Raw genomic sequence first — 19,464 nt, forward strand, 5'->3', positions numbered from 1 at the left:
TGCACCTTGTACAGAAGTGGGAAGGAAAAGAAGGGTCAGGACGTGTACCGACTCGCCACTGGGCCTATGAGTAGTGGGATTTAGGGAGGCTTTTCTCCTCTGGTTGTTGTCGTGTTGTGTTGGGTTTTTTAGGGTTTTTTTTTTTTTTAACACTGAGCAGGGATTACTTGAGTGAAATGTTTAAAAAGTAATAAAAATAACACTTAGGAGTCTGGTATAGTGCCTGGTATGCAAGAGATGTTCTGCAAGGCTTTTGGGTGGATGGAGCGCCTACCACGGTCTCCACATCCTGTCTGCCCCCTCCTCCCTGCACCTTGTCCCCCTGGCCTGCGTGGGCCCTTGGCACCGATGGCCCTGTGCCCTCTGGTCCCGACCCCACGGCCGGCGTGGATCCTTCAGGCCAGAGCCCAGAGCAGCCCCTCCCTAGAGCAGGGCCTGCCCTGGAGGCCCCTCTTCTCCAGGGCACTGCTCCCAGCTTCCTCTGGCTTCTGACCCAGTGACCTAGGCGGAGGCAGGGAGAGTGGACGCCCCCAGGAGCCGGGAGGGGAGCTGCTGCCGATTTATGAGCTTGTGCCGCCCTCCCCCACAGCTGGAATGTGAGGCCGAGGCGCAGCTGTTTGTCCGGGAGGCCCAGGTCACTGCTGCACGCCTAGCAGGGCTTTCAGGCCCAGGCCCCAGAGCCTCAGGGACTTACCTGTGTTTCTTCCCTGACCTGTGGCAGGGCGGCAGGTCCTGTGGGCACCTGGCAGTTTCCTGGCTAGCTGCGGTAGGGAAATGGGACTCCCCGTTCTGCCCTGGCCTCCCCAAAATGTGAAAAGGCCCAAATCTCTCACATCCACTGGACCCCCTCCTGCAAGTGATGGTCTTTTCGGTGCCCCCAGGAAGTGATGGCCCTCCAAGGGCTGGTCTTTACCTGTTCCCAGCCGGGGTGGTGGTTGGATTGCCCCAGGATGTGTGTCTCTGCCCAGTGGGGTGACCCCTCCCAGCATAGCCAGCCCTTGGTTGCTCTGCCAGAAGACCACTGCCACTGCCCCCCTCTGCCAAGCACATGCCTGGGAGGGAGCCCCCAGTCTTGGACCACACAGGGTCCTTTCATGTGCAAAGTCCTGGCCTGATAGTTAATTTTTGTCACCTCCTGAGAAGCCAGAAACTAAAAAGGCATCCTTCAAGTCTCAGATACCTTCTTTCCCTGAAGGGCGTCCCCCAGTCTGGGCCAGGTGCTCCCCCCAACCCACACCCTGGCCTGGTGCCCCCTGGCAGGGCACTCCACATGCTACACTGGCTGGTTTTTATCTGTCCCTCCTCCGGGGCCAGGTCTGCTTACTCGGGCAGGCCTGAGCCCTGGGTTCCTGAGGATGGGCCTTGGTGTCTTGTGGTCAGTGGGAGGCCGTGCTGCTGGAAGCCGGAAACCGGAGAGAAGATGATCCTTCTCCCTTCCCCCAAGGATGATCCAGAAATAGTTCCCCCCCGGACTGGGAATGCGTGCTCCATTTGGATGGTTTGGGCGGATGGGTTTGGGGCCTTGAGCTGGTTTCTTTATTGGGAGCAGATTTCTTCTCCTGACAAGGCTCCGCTTAGGCCCATGGGAAAAGGGAGTCACGGGCACATCCCATCCGAGCCCAGGGGAGCTGGGACCTGCGTGGCAGAGATGGGAGTGGGGAGGTCAGCCGGGAAGCCCAGGACGAGAGCTGCGGCTCCAGACTGCATGCCCCGCGTGTCGCCCGCTCAGGTTCCTGCCGGTCGTGGTGGGAGAGGCGTCCCTGCAGGGAAAGGCCTGCCCAGGGTGGGGGTGGCCCCCAGGGGTCGCTGCCAGGCCTCTGCCCTGCGCCTGTTTGGGCTCTGGTCTGGGAGCCCAAGTGGACAGCCTTTGTATTTCTGCCTCCCTACTGGCTCTCGTGAGGAGGCTTGGGAAGTTTCCCTTTCTGTTGAGCTGGGCTTTTATGGTTTTTCAGAAAACAGGTTAACAATTAAGCTAATTAACCTCAGGGCCTCCGCTCCTATAAAGCCTGGCGAAATGGCTTCCTCCCCCAGCCTCTCCGCTGGCTTTATAAGGCCACAGGCGCCCGCAAGCATTAGAGCTTCGGCCGCCCCGATCCCGGACCTCCAGGTACAGAGGTCCCTGAGGCCCCTCGGCTGTACTCGGCAGATGGAGCGGGGGCGCGCAGGGGGGACAGCGACCAGGCCTGGGCAGGCTGGCATCTGGGAGCCAGAGGGGCGCTGGGGCCAGGGCTGCACATCTGCCTCGATGATGATCAGCGGCCCCTCCTCTCTCTTTAGGAGGCTGCACACCAGGCACCATGAGACGGTTCCTGAGGCCAGGCCATGACCCTGCGAGGGAGAGGCTCAAGCGGGACCTTTTCCAGTTTAACAAGGTAAGGGGAAGTGGGTCGTCCACCCTCCGCAGGCCGGGCCGCTCAGGTTGCCTTTGCCTGGATTAAGGTACTTAACTTAGTGCTGCCTGCAGTGCCTCTTGGGAATCCGGCTCTGGAAATGGGGTCTAGTTGGCAGGCTTTCCTGGGAAAGGGCAGTGGGATGCCCGGGCTTCAGGACTCCCTGTCCCGAGTCCCCTTGGCTATGTGACCTCTGCAAACCTCTCAGCTGCTTCCAGACTCATTTTCCCCACCTGTAAAATGAGCAAAAGACGACCTATCTCACAGTGCTGTTGAGGAGGCTTAGGGACAGGAAAGATGAAGCTGAACGCTGCAAGGTGTACCCATGTTCCTGTGATGCCAGGTCCCTTGGGCAGTGACCACAGGCCATGGTCTGTGGCCCCCAGAGGAAAATGCAGCTGTCCCTGCAGGCAGAATGCAACAGTTCCTCGTGGCAGCTCTGGGCGAGCAGGGGAGAGGCACCTGCGACAATGTGCCGCAGCTGGCATTTGACTGCCGCAACCCTGGACCTGCTCCTGAGGTCCCAGAAGCTCCCAGGGCCTCCCCAGGGTGGCTGGTGCCCTGGAAGGCCGGAGCTGCCCTGTAAACAGGAGGAGCACGATGTGGTTTATTAGCTCTGCAGCCACCTAGCAATCTGCCCCTGTTTCAGGGTAATTAGCCTCTCTTGGGTCTGCTTTGATCTGGGCCCACGACCTGCATGCCTGAGCTTCCCTCCGCCCCGGCAGGTAGACTGCGGGCAGCGGGGCACCCTGACGCCCTGCGCTGCAGGGGCGCGGGGACCCCTCCAGGACACGCTGGTGCGTGGGGCTTCAAATAACTTGGCTACTTAGCACTTGGTTGACCCTGTGCCTGTCACCCCCATCATAGGCATATCTCGAGGATTATACGGAGTTAAATAATTTGTGGTCCAGAACATTAGCTGCTGTCTGTCTTCAGGCGCTGCCTCCCAGGGAGAGAGCGTTCCCAGGGGCTTGCGGTGGGTGGCGGTCCCCACGTGCCCTGCCATTTTCCTCTGATTTCCTGTGGCAAGTGTCACGATGGAGCTTTGCTCTGAGGCCACTCCCCTGTGGGATGAGGGCTTCTCTAAACGAGCACCTCCTCCCACTGGCAGAAAGAAGCTTGTGGGCAGGATTTTTGGGCCTCGGGAAACAGGGTGTAGGCAGGTGTTGGGAACGCGGGGTCTCGGGGTCCTTGGGGGTCTGCCACTCTTGGTTCAAAGCGAGTAACCCAGGAGTGGGGGGGGGTCTCAGAACCTCAGCACCCACCTAGGGGCTTGGGTGACCCTATGTATGCCTCAGTTGTCCCCGATGACACCAAGAGATCTCACACCCCAGAAAGGTGGCCAATTCTAGTGGAAACCGGACAGACAGGCTCAGCAGAGGGAGGAACCCCTGCCCCAAGTTCCAGCTGTGTGTCGGGGTGGGGCTGGGGGGGAGGAGTCACCTCCCCTCCCCCCACCATGCCCCACACTGGTGGCCTCCCCACTTGGCTGCCCTGTCCCCTAGGCCTGGCTGGGGAGTGGGGGAGGGGAGGCTCCTGGAATTCCTTCCTCTTTTCCATTCACTTGCTAAATAAAAGCCTGCATTGAGCACCTACTGCCTCCACAGCCCAGGGCTGGGGCTGTGGGGATCTCAGATAGCATCTTTGCCCTCCAGGACTTTTATAGTCTGGAAAGAGGAAGGGAGCTGATGGTCTGAAATTCCACTTCCTGGGATTAGAAAGGAGGAAGGGGCTGGGTGGGGGGCTGGTTTAGTCTCATCTAGACACTAAATGAGTGGGGGAGCCTAAAGGGCTGGGAATGGGGGATGAGGCCAAATCCTGGAATATGTGGGAGCCTGGGTAGTCCCGCCCATGCCAGCCCCTCTTCCGCCCCAGGCTTCCCTGAGGTCAGCTTGAGGTAGCCGGGAACCTGGGATCTGGGGCCTGACGCACTGTACAAAGCTGGGGTGGATTTTGAGCAGGAGAGTGAGCATCCCATTTACAGTAACTTTTTTTTTTTTTTTTTTTTTTGTCTCAAAGAAGAGCATTGCAGTGATTGGATGAGGCCTGGGCCGTGCAGGGGGAGGGGCCCAGGGCTGGGCTAGAACAGGGCTTCCCAACCTTCTCGCTGTTGACATTTGGGGCTTTCTGTGTGGTGAGAACAGGTTAGCAGCATGCCTGGCCCTGCTTCCCCAGGAGGTATGACCAGAAATGTCTCCAGACACTGCCCAGTGGCCCCAAACTGAGGACCGCTGGATTAGAGAACTATTTAGGGCATGAGGCCTGGTGCTCGATGGGGGTGTAGGAGTAGCGGGGCAAGGAAGGGCGGCAGGTGCCCAGCATGACTGTGGGGGTGCCATCCCGGGCGGTTAATGGTGCCGAGCGCTGGGGTGGGGAGCCCAAGACAGGCGAGGAGCAGGTTCAGGGAAAGGGACGTTTTTAATTAATTTGGACAGAATAACAACGGTGATCTCCATTTACCGAGAGGCGGCTTGGCCCAGGGGTTAGTGGTGCCAGCCCCAGAACCGAGTGCCGCGGTTCACCAGCTGGCTGACCTTGGGCAAGCCACTCATCTCTCCAGGGGAGATGACAGACACTACCCCGGAGAGTCGGTGGGGAGATTAAATGGGTTAAGGTCTAAGTTGCAATGCCGTGCATGGCTGGTGGCTAGAGATTCAGCACAGCTCTGTGGGCCTTCTCAGGCCTAAGACTGAGTTCGGGGAGCCTCGGAAGGCTTGGGTCTTCACAGACAGTGGGATGGATACACAGATCTGGAGTTCTGAACCTCGCTCGGGTGGCCTGTCCAGTGCAGGTGTCATTCACGCGGAGGCGGGGGCCCTCCGAAGCGGGCGTACAGCTGGTGAAGCAAGGAGCGTCCAGACCAGACCGGCGGTACCTGGGAGAGAACTGTGCCTGTAGACAGAGTCTCTGAACCCTCAGCCAGACAGCCAAGCGGCCGGGGCGTTCAGTGGTTAGAGGCAGGGCCGCTGGAGCCAGATGGCCCGGGCCTAGGTGCCAGCCGTGCCGCTTTCTCGCTGAGTCACTACGACACGTTACTTAACCTCTCGACTCCTGTTTCCTCATCTATAAAGAGTTGTAATAGTCTCTACATCCAGGTTGGCTCGCTATGCAAGTTAAATGGCTTTGAACGGTGCCTGGTACACAGTTGGTGCCTCCCCTTGTCACCTCATGATGGGTGCCTCACAGCTGGTGGCGTTCCCATTCTGCAGGCGAGAAAACTGAGGCCTCTAGGGCTTGCACAGCCTGAGTATATGGCGAGTGGTAGCGCTGGCTAGGAACAAGATCCCTGGTTCCATCTACTTGCCAGCTGGCCCCAGAGGGTGGTGGCCTCACCTCCCAAGCCTCAGTTTCTTTCCCCACGAAGTAGTCTTCTGAGCCTGGAGGACCAGGTGAGGGGACTGTGGAGCCTGCTGGACGTGTCAGCCGGGAGGAAGTGATGCCAAGGAGACAGAAACTCATGCCATATTAAAACCCCTGCCTTGGAACTCCCTTGAGGCCTCTCCCTCCCCTGGTGAAACCAGCCGTTGATAACGGCTCTAGGCCCTTCCTGCCCAGCCCGCCCCCACCGCCCACCCCCAGGCCCTGAACAAACAGTATGTTCCTGACCGGCTGCCCCTGTCCAGGACCAGGTTGTTTTGTCTTGGCTTTTTTTGTGGCTGGGCCCCTGGTGTCAGGTGACAGCCACACAGGGAGGGCCAGGTTGCTGCCACCGCCAGGAATCTGAGCTGACCGCACCCAGTCCAGGGCAGTGCCACCCAGCTCGGCGGCTGGGCGTGACCCTTCTGGCCCTAGACAGCCCTCCTTCCAGTCCCCCAGCAAGATCCTCGGCCCTGGATCTTGGCCGGCGTCCTCCCTTGCTGAGGACAAGATGAAGGGCCTCCACTGTCTCTGACCAACGGCCTTTGCTCTCTCCCTTCCGAGAACCTGAAATGGGCTCCTGGAGCCAGCAGGAGACAGACGGGGCTTTCTTTCCCGCACCAGGCTAGTGTTGCAGTTTGGCGGCTTCTACAAATCTCTCCTTTCCCTGCTGCTGTCAAAAGAGTTCATTGTTCTCTCCTCCCTTGGCAGAGGTCACCTGAGCCAGGTAGCAGGGTGGGGGCAGGGCCAGGTAGGCTGGATGCTGAGCTTAGGAGGTAGGGGAGGCTGGCACCAGTGGCGGTCAGGCGTTGGGCAACCTCCTAGCTTGAATTTGAGCCAGAGGTCTCTGCTGTCCTAGGCTGTCACCATCCCAGCTCTTGTCCTGGGTGGGGGGATGGTTCGGGGCTGCTACGTGCCTTGGAAGTCCCACAGCAGGGCACCCCTGCGGCTGAGTCCATTTCCTGTACCCAGTGAGGTCCCTGTACTCTGGTGGGGGGCTATGTCTTTAAAGGCTGTTAGAAGTTGGGGGATGGGACAGCCAAGGAATGGGGAGGCCAGGCTGCTCTGGGTTTCTGACCTCTGCCCTCTCCCCAAATCCAAATCCCTTCTTTCCCCTTTCCCAAAAAGACCCCCAGGCCTCGTGGATCTGGCCTGGGGCCGCTCCTCCTCCCTCTGCCCACACTCAGGTTTGCAGCCTCCTTTGGGGATTTGTGGGTCTTATTTGCATGTTTGCTTCTCCTGCCCCCCTCCCCCAACCTGGGCAGGCCCCTGTCACCACACTAACTACATTTTAACCTGGTCTCTTGGCGCCTGCCCAGGTACGGGCACCATGGTGTTTCCTCCCCTAATTTTGTTCTTGAGGGGTTCGTGGCCCCTTGGAGAAGATACCCTGCGGAGTACAGGGGGCTGAAGGAGAACTGGGTGGCCATACAGGGCCAGGCCGGTGTGCTCTGGGGGCGAGCTGAGCCTTCCAGCCGCCGTCTTCTTGAAGGTCATGTTCAAGCTGTGGGCGGACCTGCTCGGTGCTGTCTCTCATTTCTCAGATGTGAAATGAAGTTCAGAGAGGCAAAGAGCTCACCCAAGTCCCCAAGGCATTTTAAGTGGCGGAAGGGGACTCAGGGAACAGGGAAGGGGGGGTGACGGTCATGGAGGAGGGCACTTGTGGGGGAGAGCACTGGGTGTTCACTGGAAACCAACCTGACAATAAACTATAGAAAATAAAAGTAAATAAATAAAATGTGATTCACAGACATCTGAAACTAATATAGCACTGTATGTTAACAATATTGGAATTAAAATTAAAAACTTAATAAAAATGAAAAAAGAAGGGGATTCAAAGCCTGACTTAGTCCCCGTTCATTTGTTTATTCGTTCATTTTTTGGTACGCGCGCGCGCGCGTGTGTGTGTCTGTGTGTGTTTATTAGTATTTTAACTTACATCCAAGCTAGTTAACATACAGTGTGATAATGATTTCAGGAGTAGAATTCAGTGATTTGTCACTTACCGATAATGCTCAGTGCTCAGCCCAGCAGTGCCCTCCTTAGTGCCCTTCGCCCGTTTAGCCCATCCCCCCACCTAACACCCCGACAGCAACCCTCAATTTGTTCTCTGTATTTAAGAGTCTCTTACGCCTTGTCCCCCTCCCCTGTTTTTATATTATTTTTGTTTCCCTTTATGTTCATCTCTTTTGTATCTTAAATTCCACATATGAGTGAAGTCATAGGCATTTGTGTTTCTCTGACTTGTTTTGCTTGGCATAATACACTCTTAATTCCATCCACGATGTTGCCTTTCTTTCTTTTCTTTTTTTCTAAGTTTATCTTTTTGAAAGAGAAGCTGAGATAGAGCAGGGAAAGTGGGGAGAGACAGAGAGGGAGAGAGGATCCCAAGCAGGCTCCATGCTGTTAGCACAGAGCCTGACATGGGGCGGGACCCCACGAACCATGAGATCATGACCCGAGCTGAAATCGAGAGCTGGGTGCTTGGGCGCCTGGGTGGCTCAGTCGGTTGAACGTCTGACACTTGATTTCGTTTTGGGTCATGATCTCACAATTTGTGAGTTCAAGCCTCGCATTGGCCTGTACATTGACAATGTGGAGCCTGCTTGGGATTCTGTCCCTCTCTCTCTGCCCCCATCTGCTTGTGTTCATGCATGTTTTCTCTCTCTTTCTGTCTCAAAAATAAATAAGCCTTAAAAAAGATGCTTAACCGACTGAACCACCCAGGCGCCCAGTCCCTGTTCTTTCTAAATCAGCCTATGGCAAAGAAGGTGGAGATGAGAGGCAGCGGTGGTGCGGGGTCCCCAGGACTCTGAAGGAAACCAGGAATCAGTACGAGAGGCTGAAGGATGGGCCCAACCTTGGTCTCCCTCCAGATTAAGGAAAAGAGGCCCACCTGCAGCAGGAGGAACTCAGGTGGGATGCTGGGAGAACTTCCTGCTGGTGGGTTGGTAGGACACCGCATGGCCGGAGAGCCTGGCAGAGAAAGCAAGCTGCACGCTCTTTTCTCTTCGGCTTGACCTTCTTCCCCACATCCTGAGGCAGAATCATCTAGGGTAGCACCTTGGCCCAATGGGAGTAAAACGTGAGCCACAAATGTAATTTAAAATGTCCTAGGAGCTGCGTCACATTTTTTAGGCAAGTGAGATTAACTTTGATAATATATTTTGTTTTTCTTTTTAATTTTTTAAATGTTTTTAAAATGTTTATTTTTGAGAGAGAATAGGGGAGGGGCTGAGAGAGAGACACAGAATCTGAAGCAGGCTCCAGGCTCTGAGCTGTCAGCACAGAGCCTGACGCAGGGCCTGAACTTATGAACCATGTGATCATGATCTGAGCCGAAGTTGGACGCTTAACCAACTGAGCCACCCAGTCTCCCCAATAATATATTTTGTTTAACCCAGTACATGCAAAATATTGATGCAACACATAGTCAACAGAAATTAATGAGGGTTTTTCTAGTTGTAGTTTTTTTTTTTAACACAAAATCTTTGAAATGCCAATTATATTTTACACTTACAGCATATTTTAAGTCAGACACAAAATTTTCTTCAGAACTCTGTGCTCTGTACTTACAGTTTGGGAGATGTGCAGGTGGAAAGGGAGGTTCACAGCTTGGTCTGCCTGACTCCAGCCCCTGTTCCTTTGGAACCCAGAAACACACCTGGAAAGTTTTCCAGTGACTGAACTGTGTGCCCATTCTTAAATTTACATTAATTAAGGGGCGCCTGGGGGGCTCAGTCGGTTAAGTGTCTGACTTTGGCTCAGGTCATGATCTCAATGTCTGTGGGTTCGAGGCCCATGTCAGGCTCTGTGCCGACAGCTCAGAGCCTGGAGCCTGACTTCACATTGTGTGTCTCCCTCTCTCTTCGCCCCTCCCCCACTCTCTCCCAAAAATACATGAAAACATTAGGAAAACATTTTTTAATTAAAATGAAAACTTGCATTCCTTGGTGGCACCGGCCACGTTGCAAGTGCTCCGTCCCTCTGTGTGGCTCAGAGCTGTCCCACTGGGCTACATGCGTCTCCCCCTGCAGGCCGTTCCCCCCCACCCCCCTCCTCCAAATTCCGGAGGCTTGGCCACGGGCTCCTGCTGATTGGGATGATTGAAAAATGCTGCCGTCCCAGGAACCTTTTCTCAGGCCCTGGCTGCTGGCTTCCTGAGGCCCCAGCAGCCCGAGGCTGGGGGCTCTGGGGGAGCTTGTGTGCCCTGCCCCCCTTTTCCTGGGAAATGTTTACATTCCAGACACGCTGCTATCTCCCCAAGGCTTTTCCAGGCGCTGCATTTTTTACATAGCTGAGCTGGGACCTGGGCTGGCTGGGGGGTGCTCGGCAGGGTCACTTCTCTCCAGGCTGTCCCTTGCAGGTATAGCCACTCATAGGGCAGACTGGTTCTGGCAGAGAGCCAGACCTGGGGGACCCTTCCACCCATGTGTCCCCAGAATAGAGACTGTGGAGCTTTTGCTCCTGGCCAACCCCAGCTCAGGGCCTCCTTCCGGGACCCACCGGGCTGGACTGAACGAGCCAGCGGGCAGCACAAGTTTATTAAACTGTCGTGCCCGCCGTCGCCAGGACTTCTCTCTGTTCCTTTGAGGGCTGATGGGACAGCCAAGAACAGGACCCGGGGCCTGAGGAGAGCCGCCGGACTGGTACAGCCCTTCCTTCTCTGCAGGGCAGAGTCTCCACTGCTTTAAAATAACAACAACAACAACAAACAAAACTAAAGCAGCTGACTGGCATCCTTTGCCCTGCTCTGATCTAGCTCTACGGGTTTGGCATCCCCCGGGGTGGGAAGTGGAGGGGCGGGGAGGGCCGATTGAGAAACCACCAAAAACCTTCCTGAAGATGGTGTATCAACCCAGACCTGGAGCACTTACATCCACGCCTTTTAAACCCGGAGTCACAGGCCTGGGACCTCTGCCTGTGGAAATCCTCCTGGTCGTAAGCAAGGGTAGGATCCATGGAAGGTCAGTGACACCAATTGGTGGCACAGAAAGACAGGGTTCGACAGCAGAAGCCTTGTGAGTGAGGGCACTTTTTCGTAGGAAATAGTCCTGAGCTGTTTAGAAGTCACTTTAGTGCTTTTGACAGTTTGGCCCAGCAACGTACGGGTGAGCAAGTCAGCGACAAAGCTAGGCATGTACATACGTGTCCTTGTGGCACGACCCCAGCAAGGTCTTTGTGTTAAGCAGAGACACACACGTGTGCAGTCACAGCACGAGAAAGGCTCACAGACACACGACACGTTAGCACGTGCCACTTCTGGATGCAGGAGTACGGGTGACTTTCGTTTGCCCTTTCAAACTCGTTCACATGTCCCAGGCGTGAGGTAATGTGTGTTTCTTCTGTAATAAGAAATGAGCAAAAGCATGCGTCTGCAACAGAACTCCAGAGGCCTCTTTTATGGAAAGATAGTGGGGGAGACCTCACAACAGGGACTCACGAGAGAGCAGGTGTTGGGCCCTGGCGGAGCCTTGGACAGCCCAGAGCCCGGACTGATGGCTGGGGGTTCTGTCTAGCCCCGGGCACTGGCCCGGAGCTGTGGTACAACCAGGCTTCCTGAGCCATCGGGGCCTCCACTGTGTTAGCCCCTTCAAAGCTTCCCTTGCCCCTGTCCTCCCACAGGAAGGCTGGGTCAGTCACCCACACTCTGGGTGTGGAGGAACCAAATCAGACTTCCTGGAGAGCGTCAAGTGGCCAGTGTGATGTCAGGGGAGAATGCGCTCCCAGGGATGGCCCCCATGCCTAATACTAGGTCACAGATGGGTCTGGGACTGACTCCGCACTCGGATATCTGGGGAGGAACCTGAATGTGACTCCATGCTGCAGCTCCTCTGTCCGGCCCTGGTCCCCCAGCCATGGCAGGGCAGAGGGAACATGTCTGCAGGCTCCACACCCACGTGGTTCTCATTGCAGACGGTGGAGCACGGCTTCCCGCACCAGCCCAGCGCCCTCGGCTACAGCCTGTCCCTGCGCATCCTGGCCATTGGCACCCGCTCCGGAGCCGTCAAGCTGTATCCTTTGTTCCGCCAGCTCCCACCCGGGCAGGGGCCCTGGCATCGGTGGGATTCACACAAAAGCCAGTTGTAGATGGTCCCCCCTGGTCCTGGGGTGTTCCCGCGAGTCCTCTCTGGAGTCAGCCCTGAATGCAGTAGGTGGAGGCAGGCTTTTCTGTTTTGGTTTCCTTTCTCCCACTTAGTAGACTGGCCCCAGGGTGCTGTCCAAACCAGGGTGTCCTTAGAGGAGCAGCACTAAGCCTTCCAGATTCTCCCCGACCCTGTACACCCGACGTTTACACACAGAGAGTAGAACGGTCTCCTGTTTGGCAGGACATGGTCTGAAAGCGCCATCTTACCTCCACAGCATTGGCCCTGGGCTACGGGGGCTTCTGGGCTATGTCAGAAGCAAGCTCTCTGGTTCCAGGAAGATGGAGGATCACTGCGTGGGTCCTCTGGTCTGGACTACAAGTCTGGGAGCCGCCCCCTGCCCCAAATCCCACCTGAGACCCTAGAGTGAGCCACGTGGGACGTGGGAGTACTGGGAGGTGGAGGGCCACCCGTCGGGAGCTGAGGCTGAGGCTCCCTCCCACCTGAGACCCTAGAGTGAGCCACGTGGGACCTGGGAGTACTGGGAGGTGGAGGACCACCCGTTGGGAGCTGAGGCTGAGGCTCCCTCCCCTTCCTCCTCTGCAGCAGGAAGGGGAGGGGAGGATGCCTCAGGCGGGCTGGCCTAGGTTGGAGGTGGCGGTTAGCACTCCCTCAGCTGGTTAATCATTGCCGGGCCTTCTCAGTATCCTGGTTACCAATCCCCAGCGCCACAGCTGCAGGGGGTGGGCCCGTGGGGGTGTCCTGCCTTTTCTCAGGGGCCACCTTGTCGTAGCTGATGGGTCTGTTGCAGCTCAGGTGGGGGGGGGGGGCAGTGTAGGAAGCAGCCCAACAGTTACCAGGATAAGTCCTCACCCTCCTGAGCTGTAGCCCCCGCCTGCCTGGCTGGAAGAGCGCTCCCTGGTTGCAGCTGGGAGGAACCAGGAGTGGGTGCTCTCGCCAACCGGGGAGGGCCAGCAGGTTGGAGTTCCACCTCCAGTGGCGTCACCACTGGCCCAGGGCCCTCAGGCCGGGGCCACTGCCATCTCCTCCCAACCCAAGCCCCGGTCACTGCCGTTTGGGAGCAGGGCGAGCCCTTCTGTGCTGCTGAGGCATTTACATTCCTTGCCACGTGTGCCCAGAAGTCCTGGCCCCTGGGCAGGAGGGGGTGGTGTCCTGCCTTCTGGAACTTTTCCTGAGCCTATTCCTCGTAGCTATGGTGCCCCGGGGGTGGAGTTCATGGGTTTGCACCGGGAGAACAACGCTGTGGTGCAGATCCACTTCCTCCCTGGCCAGGTGAGGGGGCCTCCTCACCCTCTGACCCTCACATCACACCGAAGGGGTGGGGAGAGGCAGGCATTTGCCAGCCCTGGGTTCAGTTCTGATGGGAAGGACTGGGACTACCTCCCTTTCCACCAGCTGCCGGTTCACAGACCACCCTAAGGGTAGCCAGGGGTCTTTTGGTTCCAGGGCTCTCTGAATCAACTGGTACGGGGCGGGCCACCCCAGTGTGAAAGGCCCCAGTAAATGCCAGCCCTCCCTGGTCAGCGAGACCACACACTCCCAGCCCCTGTCCCCTTCCCTCCCTAGTGCCAGCTGGTCACCCTGCTGGATGACAACAGCCTGCACCTGTGGAGCCTGAAGGTCAGAGGCGGGGTGTCAGAGCTGCAGGAAGACGAGAGCTTCACGCTGCGGGGCCCCCCAGGGTAAGGACGTGGTGCCCATCCTCTCCTGGCCAACCTGACCCAAACACCCAACTCCAGGGTGGAATCACCCTTTGGAGGTCCCTCGGAGCCCTCGGTGGTCCTGGCCCTTGTTCAAGCCCACACATGTCCCACTGCAGGTGTTCCGGAGGGGCGGGGTCCTCCAGCCCCACACTGTCTGCACAGGAGGCTCTGGGGAGTTCTGGGTGCCTCCTGGCCCAAGCTCTCCACCATGTCTTCTGTCTTGGCGGAAGATACTCAGAATGCTTGCCCTAGCCCAAGACCCCATCGGACCCCATTAAAGGACCTCAGGGGCCTACTTTCCCTAGCCGCAGCCTTTCCCAGGACTTCTGAGGGGCAGTGGGAGTCGGGGATCCTAACCCCGGGGTCTCCCCCACCCGACTAGTGGCCAGCTCACAGGCGGCCATTCTCATCCGCAGGGCTGCCCCCAGTGCCACACAGATCACGGTGGTCCTTCCTCATTCCTCCCGTGAGCTCCTCTACCTGGGCACCGAGAGTGGCACCGTGTTCGCGGTGCAGCTGCCAGCCTTCCGCACGCTGGAGGACCGGACCATCGGCGCGGATGTCGTGCTGCAGGGGTGAGCGCAGAGACCCTGCTGCCATCAGGAAGTGGGTCCCTCCAGCTGGGCCTGGCCCTCTCCCTCGAGCCCCAGCAGTATCTCAGGAGCACATCATTTCTCTCCTGGGAAGTCTCGACCCCCCACCTGTCCCCGAAATTCAGACTCTCACCCCGTAATGTGTTAGCACCAGAGCACTCTGAGGGGTCTTGGGGGTAACTTGTCATTTCATTTAAAGATGAGGAAAATGACACTCAAAATGAGTTTGTAATGTCCCCAATTCTGTCTGGCAGTCTTCCCCCTGATACCGAGAATTTCAAAACCCCAGGGGCCCCGCAGGGGGTAGAGGGAGCCCATTCCTCACGTTGCCACATCAGGTGTGACACCTCCTAGTGACATTTATGCTTTGGAGTCTGTGCTGAGTTTTCGTTTGCATGCAGGCCCCACGGCCAAAAATCCTGGGTAGCCACGAGCCTGTAGGTTTCCACAGATCATTCTGGAGGCTTTGCTCCATGATGGTGGTGTCGGCACCAGAGGGGGTCAGATCAGGTCTGGGTATGGAGAGAGGGTGTCAGGGTCCAGAGGAGGAGAGGAAGGACTGGCAGGGATGGAATGTTTGGCCATTTCACGGGACAGAGAGAAGCCCAGGGTCCTCGGAATGGGAGCTGCTTCAGCCTCCAGCGGACAGGACCCCGTTCCTGAAAGGACTGGCCTTCCAAGCACTCATGTCCTTCAGGGCCCACTGTCCAGGGCACGGTTTGGGAGGATTCCTGCTTGGGGATGTGTCCACCTGAGCCCAAATGTCTGTCTTTGCCACTTGGCAGGGCAGAGTCAGGTCAGCGTGACCAGGGTCAGAGCAAGACTGAGCCCAAATGTCTGTCCTTGCCACTTGGCAGGGCAGAGTCAGGTCAGCACGACCACGGTCAGAGCATGGCGGCTTCTCAGCCTCGTGCCCCCCCTCCATCTGTGGCCAAGGCAGCAGGAGGGCCTGTTCCTCACATGTGGCTGTGCGGGCGCCCACCTGACTCTGTGCAGGTGGGAGTCTAGTTGTGGGAGGGTGGCCTACCTCAACCTGAATGCCCTGGGAAGCCCCCCCTCCTGCCAGTCTAAGTCCTGTTCTAAAAAAAGAGATTGGGAGATTGGCTGGTACGGTGCACAGAAATGCCCTCAGGTCCAGGCTGTTTGCGTTTCGTACTCTCCTTCGTTGGTGTGGGTTCTTGGTCCTGTGCCTGCCACCTCGTGGGCTTCTGTTGGCTGCAGCGCCTCCAGACTTCGCATCAGCATTCCAGACCCAGAGCAGGAGGGGGACAAAACTCAAGGCCAGGCCAACTAATGTGGAGCATGTGATTTTGTGGGCTTTAAAAACTGTTTTATTCTGAAAAACCACCTCTGTACAGAAATGCACTAAATATAAATGTGCGGTTTAATGGATTCTCGTAAAGTGAGCAGCCCTGCAGCCACCCCTTAGGCAAAGAAATAGAACTTTGCCAGCCTCCCAGGAGCCCCTGCTGCCCCTCCCAGTCAAGGCAACCCCCGCCTCAACTCTTTCTGGAAGCCACTTCTTGCCTTTCCTCATAACAGCACCACCTGCGTTTGCAGGTGGATGTACAGGATTCTGTATGTCATTGTCCTGCTGTGGCACGGCTTCTCTCCCCCTGCTACCTCCCCACGCTGGCACACGCACACCACGTGCAACTGTGCCGCAGGCTCCGTCCTGCCCTGTGGATGGTGGCGGGGGTGGGGGGACTCACAGTGCTCTCCCCTCCCCCACCTCCGCCAGGTTGCCCGAGGACGCCCGCCACCGGCGGGTGTTTGAGATGGTGGAAGCTTTGCAGGAACACCCTCGAGACCCCAGCCAGGTCCTCATCGGCTACAGCCGCGGCCTCATCGTTGTCTGGGACCTGCGGGGCAGCCGCGTGCTTTGCCATTTCCTCAGCAGCCAGGTAGGCGGCGGGTGGCGCGTGGCGCTCTCAGGTCCCCGAATCCCCTGAGGCCCTTGTGCTGAGACCTGGGGGATCAGGACCACCACCCTGACCCCAGCCCGCGGGCTCTCCCTCTCTTCCTCCGAAGCAACTGGAGAATGTCTGCTGGCAGCGGGATGGCCGCCTGATCGTCAGCTGCCATTCCGACGGCAGCTACTGCCAGTGGCCTGTGTCCGGTGACGCCCAGCACCCGGAGCCCCTGCGCAACTGTGTGCCTTACGGTCAGTGCTGCCTCCGCCTGACGGGGGCCTGGCCCTGCCCTGTCGCCTGCAGAGCAGCGTCCTCCGTTCCCAGTCCGTCTTCCCGAAGTTCGGTGTAGGTGCCCAACTCCCAGAAGCAAACTTGGGGCCCAGAGAAGCGAAGGCGTTGTCCCACATCGTGCAGCAGCTTCTCTGTTGCCCGCCATGGCTTTCTGGAGGGACGTCAGAGCGAGACTCTTATGCAGTCTGCCGCACAGCGATGGGCGGGAAGGGTCTGGGCGCTGTGGACACAGGTGGAAGGCCGTTCAAGCCGGTTCCTTTTCTTGTAGGTCCTTTCCCTTGCAAAGCGATTACCAAAATCTTCTGGCTGATCACCAAGCAGGGGTAGGTAATCAGTGCTCTCTGCTCCCTTTCTGCAGCCTTCTGGGGGCTGCTCTGGCCTCTGCTTGTGGGAGGCAGTGTCCAGGGAGAGGTTTAGGGGTCCCGCATCGGTGTCTCAGATGCCAGCTCAGGACCGTTCATTCATACCTCTCATGGCTAATCCCTGAGCAAACATTTCTTTCTTCTTCTTCTTCTTTTTTTTTTTAATGTTTTATTTATTTTTGAGAGAAACTGTGTGAACAGGGGAGGGTCAGAGAGAAAGGGAGACACAGAATCTGAAGACAGGGTCCAGGCTCTGAGCTGTCAGCCCAGAGCCCAACATGGGGCTCAAACCCACGAACCGTGAGATCATGACCTGAGCTGAAGTTGGACACTTAACCGACTGAGCCCCCCAGGCGCCCCCTGAGCAAACATTTCTGACCTTTCTCTCCACTCTCCCAGAGAGAGGATTCAGATCGGCCGTTTTCAAACTCTGTTTGATCAGGAGACCTGCTTCTTCAGAGACAATCCAGGGAAACCCACCCGGTGCATAAGCAAGAGTGGGGGGCGGAGAGAGACCCTGGCTGAAGCAGGCGTGGCTGCAGAGACTCAGGAACCACAGCCTGGGTGTCCCCACCTCACTCCAAGTTATTATAGTCAGGTTATTGTAGTCATGAAGAGAGGGCGGTCCACCCACCCCTTCTGGGGACTTTGAGCACTCACCTTGAGATGGGGCTCCCCCCCCCAGGTCCTGCCACTCCTGTCACTGTGAAGTCTGAGCTGCCACCTCAGCCTGTGGCTCTCTGAGGGGCTGTTGGGAGCCCCAGCCCACCCCACGGCTCTTCTGTGCCCGCCAGGTTGCCTTTCACCATCTTCCAGGGGGGCATGCCGCGGGCCAGCTACGGGGACCGCCACTGCATCTCGGTGGTCCACAATGGCCAGCAGACAGCCTTCGACTTCACCTCCCGAGTCATTGACTTCACTGTCCTTGCCGAGGCGGACCCTGCGGCAGGTAGGTGGGCTGGGGAGCAGGTGAGGGGATGCAGCCTGCCCATTCCCAAACCCATCAGCCCCTCAGCCCCACAGCACCCCTCTCCATGCCTTTCCCTTCCCAGCCTGTGGCTTCACCTCCCACCCACTCCAAACTCTCTTCGCCCTCGCTCGACTCTGACAGGACTGAGCCCAAGGCAGGCAGATCTGGGCTGTGGGGCTTGACAGCTACCTGGCTGAGGCTAAGAGGCCTCCTATCGTGGGGCAGGGCAGGGGGTGCCGTGTGGGGCCGGCTCTGAGCCGGCCTCCTGGAGTGGGGCCAAGACAACAAAACCCTTAGTTAGCCTGGTAAGTTGGTGACAGGCAAGACCAGAAAGGGCTATGTCGAAACCTGGAGAGGAGGCCTGGTGGGAGATTCCCAGGAGGGCGGGCCTCTCCTCCAAGTGGGTCTGGCCTCACAAGGTCAAGGCCGCCAGGTGAAGGGCTCGGGCCTGCTCCGGACACCCTGGGCTGTCTACCCCCACCCCACCCCACCCCACCCCCAGCCTCACCACCTCAAGGCAGCTTGGAGAGAGAATCCAAACCTGCTTTTCCTCCTTTCTCAGCCTCTTCCCTCCTCACGCCTGTCGCAGGATGCTGGGAGTGGGGTCGATTTTTCAAGATTTTCTACAGAGATGATCACGTCCTCTGTGAAAGACAGCGTTACTTCTTCCTTTCTGACCTGTGTACCTTTTTATTTCCTTCTCTTGTCTCCCTGCAGTAGCTAGGACTCACAGTGAAGCAGAGAGGGGGCATCGGCCACAGTCCTGGTCTTAGCAGGAGAGCTTCGTGTCTCCAACTATTGAGTTACATGAGCTGCTTTGTTTTTGTAGACCGTCTTTACCAAGTAGAGGAGTTCCCCTCTCTTCCCACTTGACTGAGAGTTTTGTCATAAATGGGTGTCAGGTTTTGTCCGATATTTTTCTTGCTTGGATCTTTAGCCTATTGACGTGATGGGTTCCGGTAACTGTCTTCACGTGTTGACAGTCTCACAGACCTGGGATAAACCCCACTTGGTCGTGGTGTGTAATTTTCTCTGTATGTTTGTGGATTTGGAGCTTGTTCTTATTTGTTGAATTTTGGGAGAGAGAGCATGAGTGGGGAAAGGGGGGCAGGGGAGAAGGCAGAGGATTGGCTCCGTGCTGACAGCAGAGGAACCTTGAGATCAGGACCTGAGCCAGAGTTGGATGATCAGCCGACTGAGCCACCAGGTGCCGTTGGAGCTTCTATCTACCTATCTTATCTATCTATCTATTTAAAAATTCTTTTGAGAGAGAAAGAGGGGGCACAAGTCAGTAAAGGACAGAGAGAGGGAGAGAGAGACTCCCAGGAGGAGCAGTGGGGAGGACAGAGAACTGGGGCTCACCCGAAGGTGGAGCTTGTTTTTTATTTTTTTTTTTAATTAATTAATTTATTTATTTTTGAGAGACAGAGAGAGACAGTGTGAGCAGGGGAGGGTCAGAGAGAGAGGGAGACAGAATCCGAAGCAGGCTCCAGGCTCTGAGCTGTCAGCACAGAGCTCGACACGGGGCTCGAGCCCACGAACCATGAGATCGTGACCTGAGCCGAAGCTGGACACTTAACTGATTGAGCCACCCAGGCGCCCCTGGGGCTTATTTTTAAAATGCAGATTCTCCAGGGGCGCCTGGGTGGCTCAGTCAGTTAAGCATCCGGCTTGGGCTCAGGTCACGATCTCATAGTTTGTGGGCTTGAGCCCCGCGTCGGGCTCTGTGCTGACAGCTAGCTCGGAGCCTGGAGCCTGTCTTCAGATCCTGTGTCTCC

At 57.2% G+C, this 19,464-nt stretch overlaps 1 protein-coding gene across 2 annotated transcripts in view; it reads left to right on the forward strand.

Annotated features, from left to right (window-relative positions):
* Positions 1–19,464, forward strand: part of LLGL2 (LLGL scribble cell polarity complex component 2) — a 34,615-nt gene that overhangs the window by 9,074 nt on the left and 6,077 nt on the right. For both annotated transcript variants that reach the window (XM_029928230.1, XM_029928231.1), the window contains exons 2-10: positions 2,278–2,372; positions 11,664–11,761; positions 13,045–13,126; positions 13,421–13,536; positions 13,974–14,132; positions 15,892–16,054; positions 16,182–16,314; positions 16,623–16,677; positions 17,511–17,665. In XM_029928230.1, the coding sequence (XP_029784090.1) occupies positions 2,298–2,372; positions 11,664–11,761; positions 13,045–13,126; positions 13,421–13,536; positions 13,974–14,132; positions 15,892–16,054; positions 16,182–16,314; positions 16,623–16,677; positions 17,511–17,665 (1,036 nt within the window). In that variant the 5' untranslated portion in view covers positions 2,278–2,297. The remainder of the gene's footprint in view (positions 1–2,277; positions 2,373–11,663; positions 11,762–13,044; positions 13,127–13,420; positions 13,537–13,973; positions 14,133–15,891; positions 16,055–16,181; positions 16,315–16,622; positions 16,678–17,510; positions 17,666–19,464) is intronic.

This window comes from Suricata suricatta, chromosome 17, assembly GCF_006229205.1.
Source record: "Suricata suricatta isolate VVHF042 chromosome 17, meerkat_22Aug2017_6uvM2_HiC, whole genome shotgun sequence".
In the NCBI taxonomy this organism is placed as follows: domain Eukaryota; kingdom Metazoa; phylum Chordata; class Mammalia; order Carnivora; family Herpestidae; genus Suricata; species Suricata suricatta.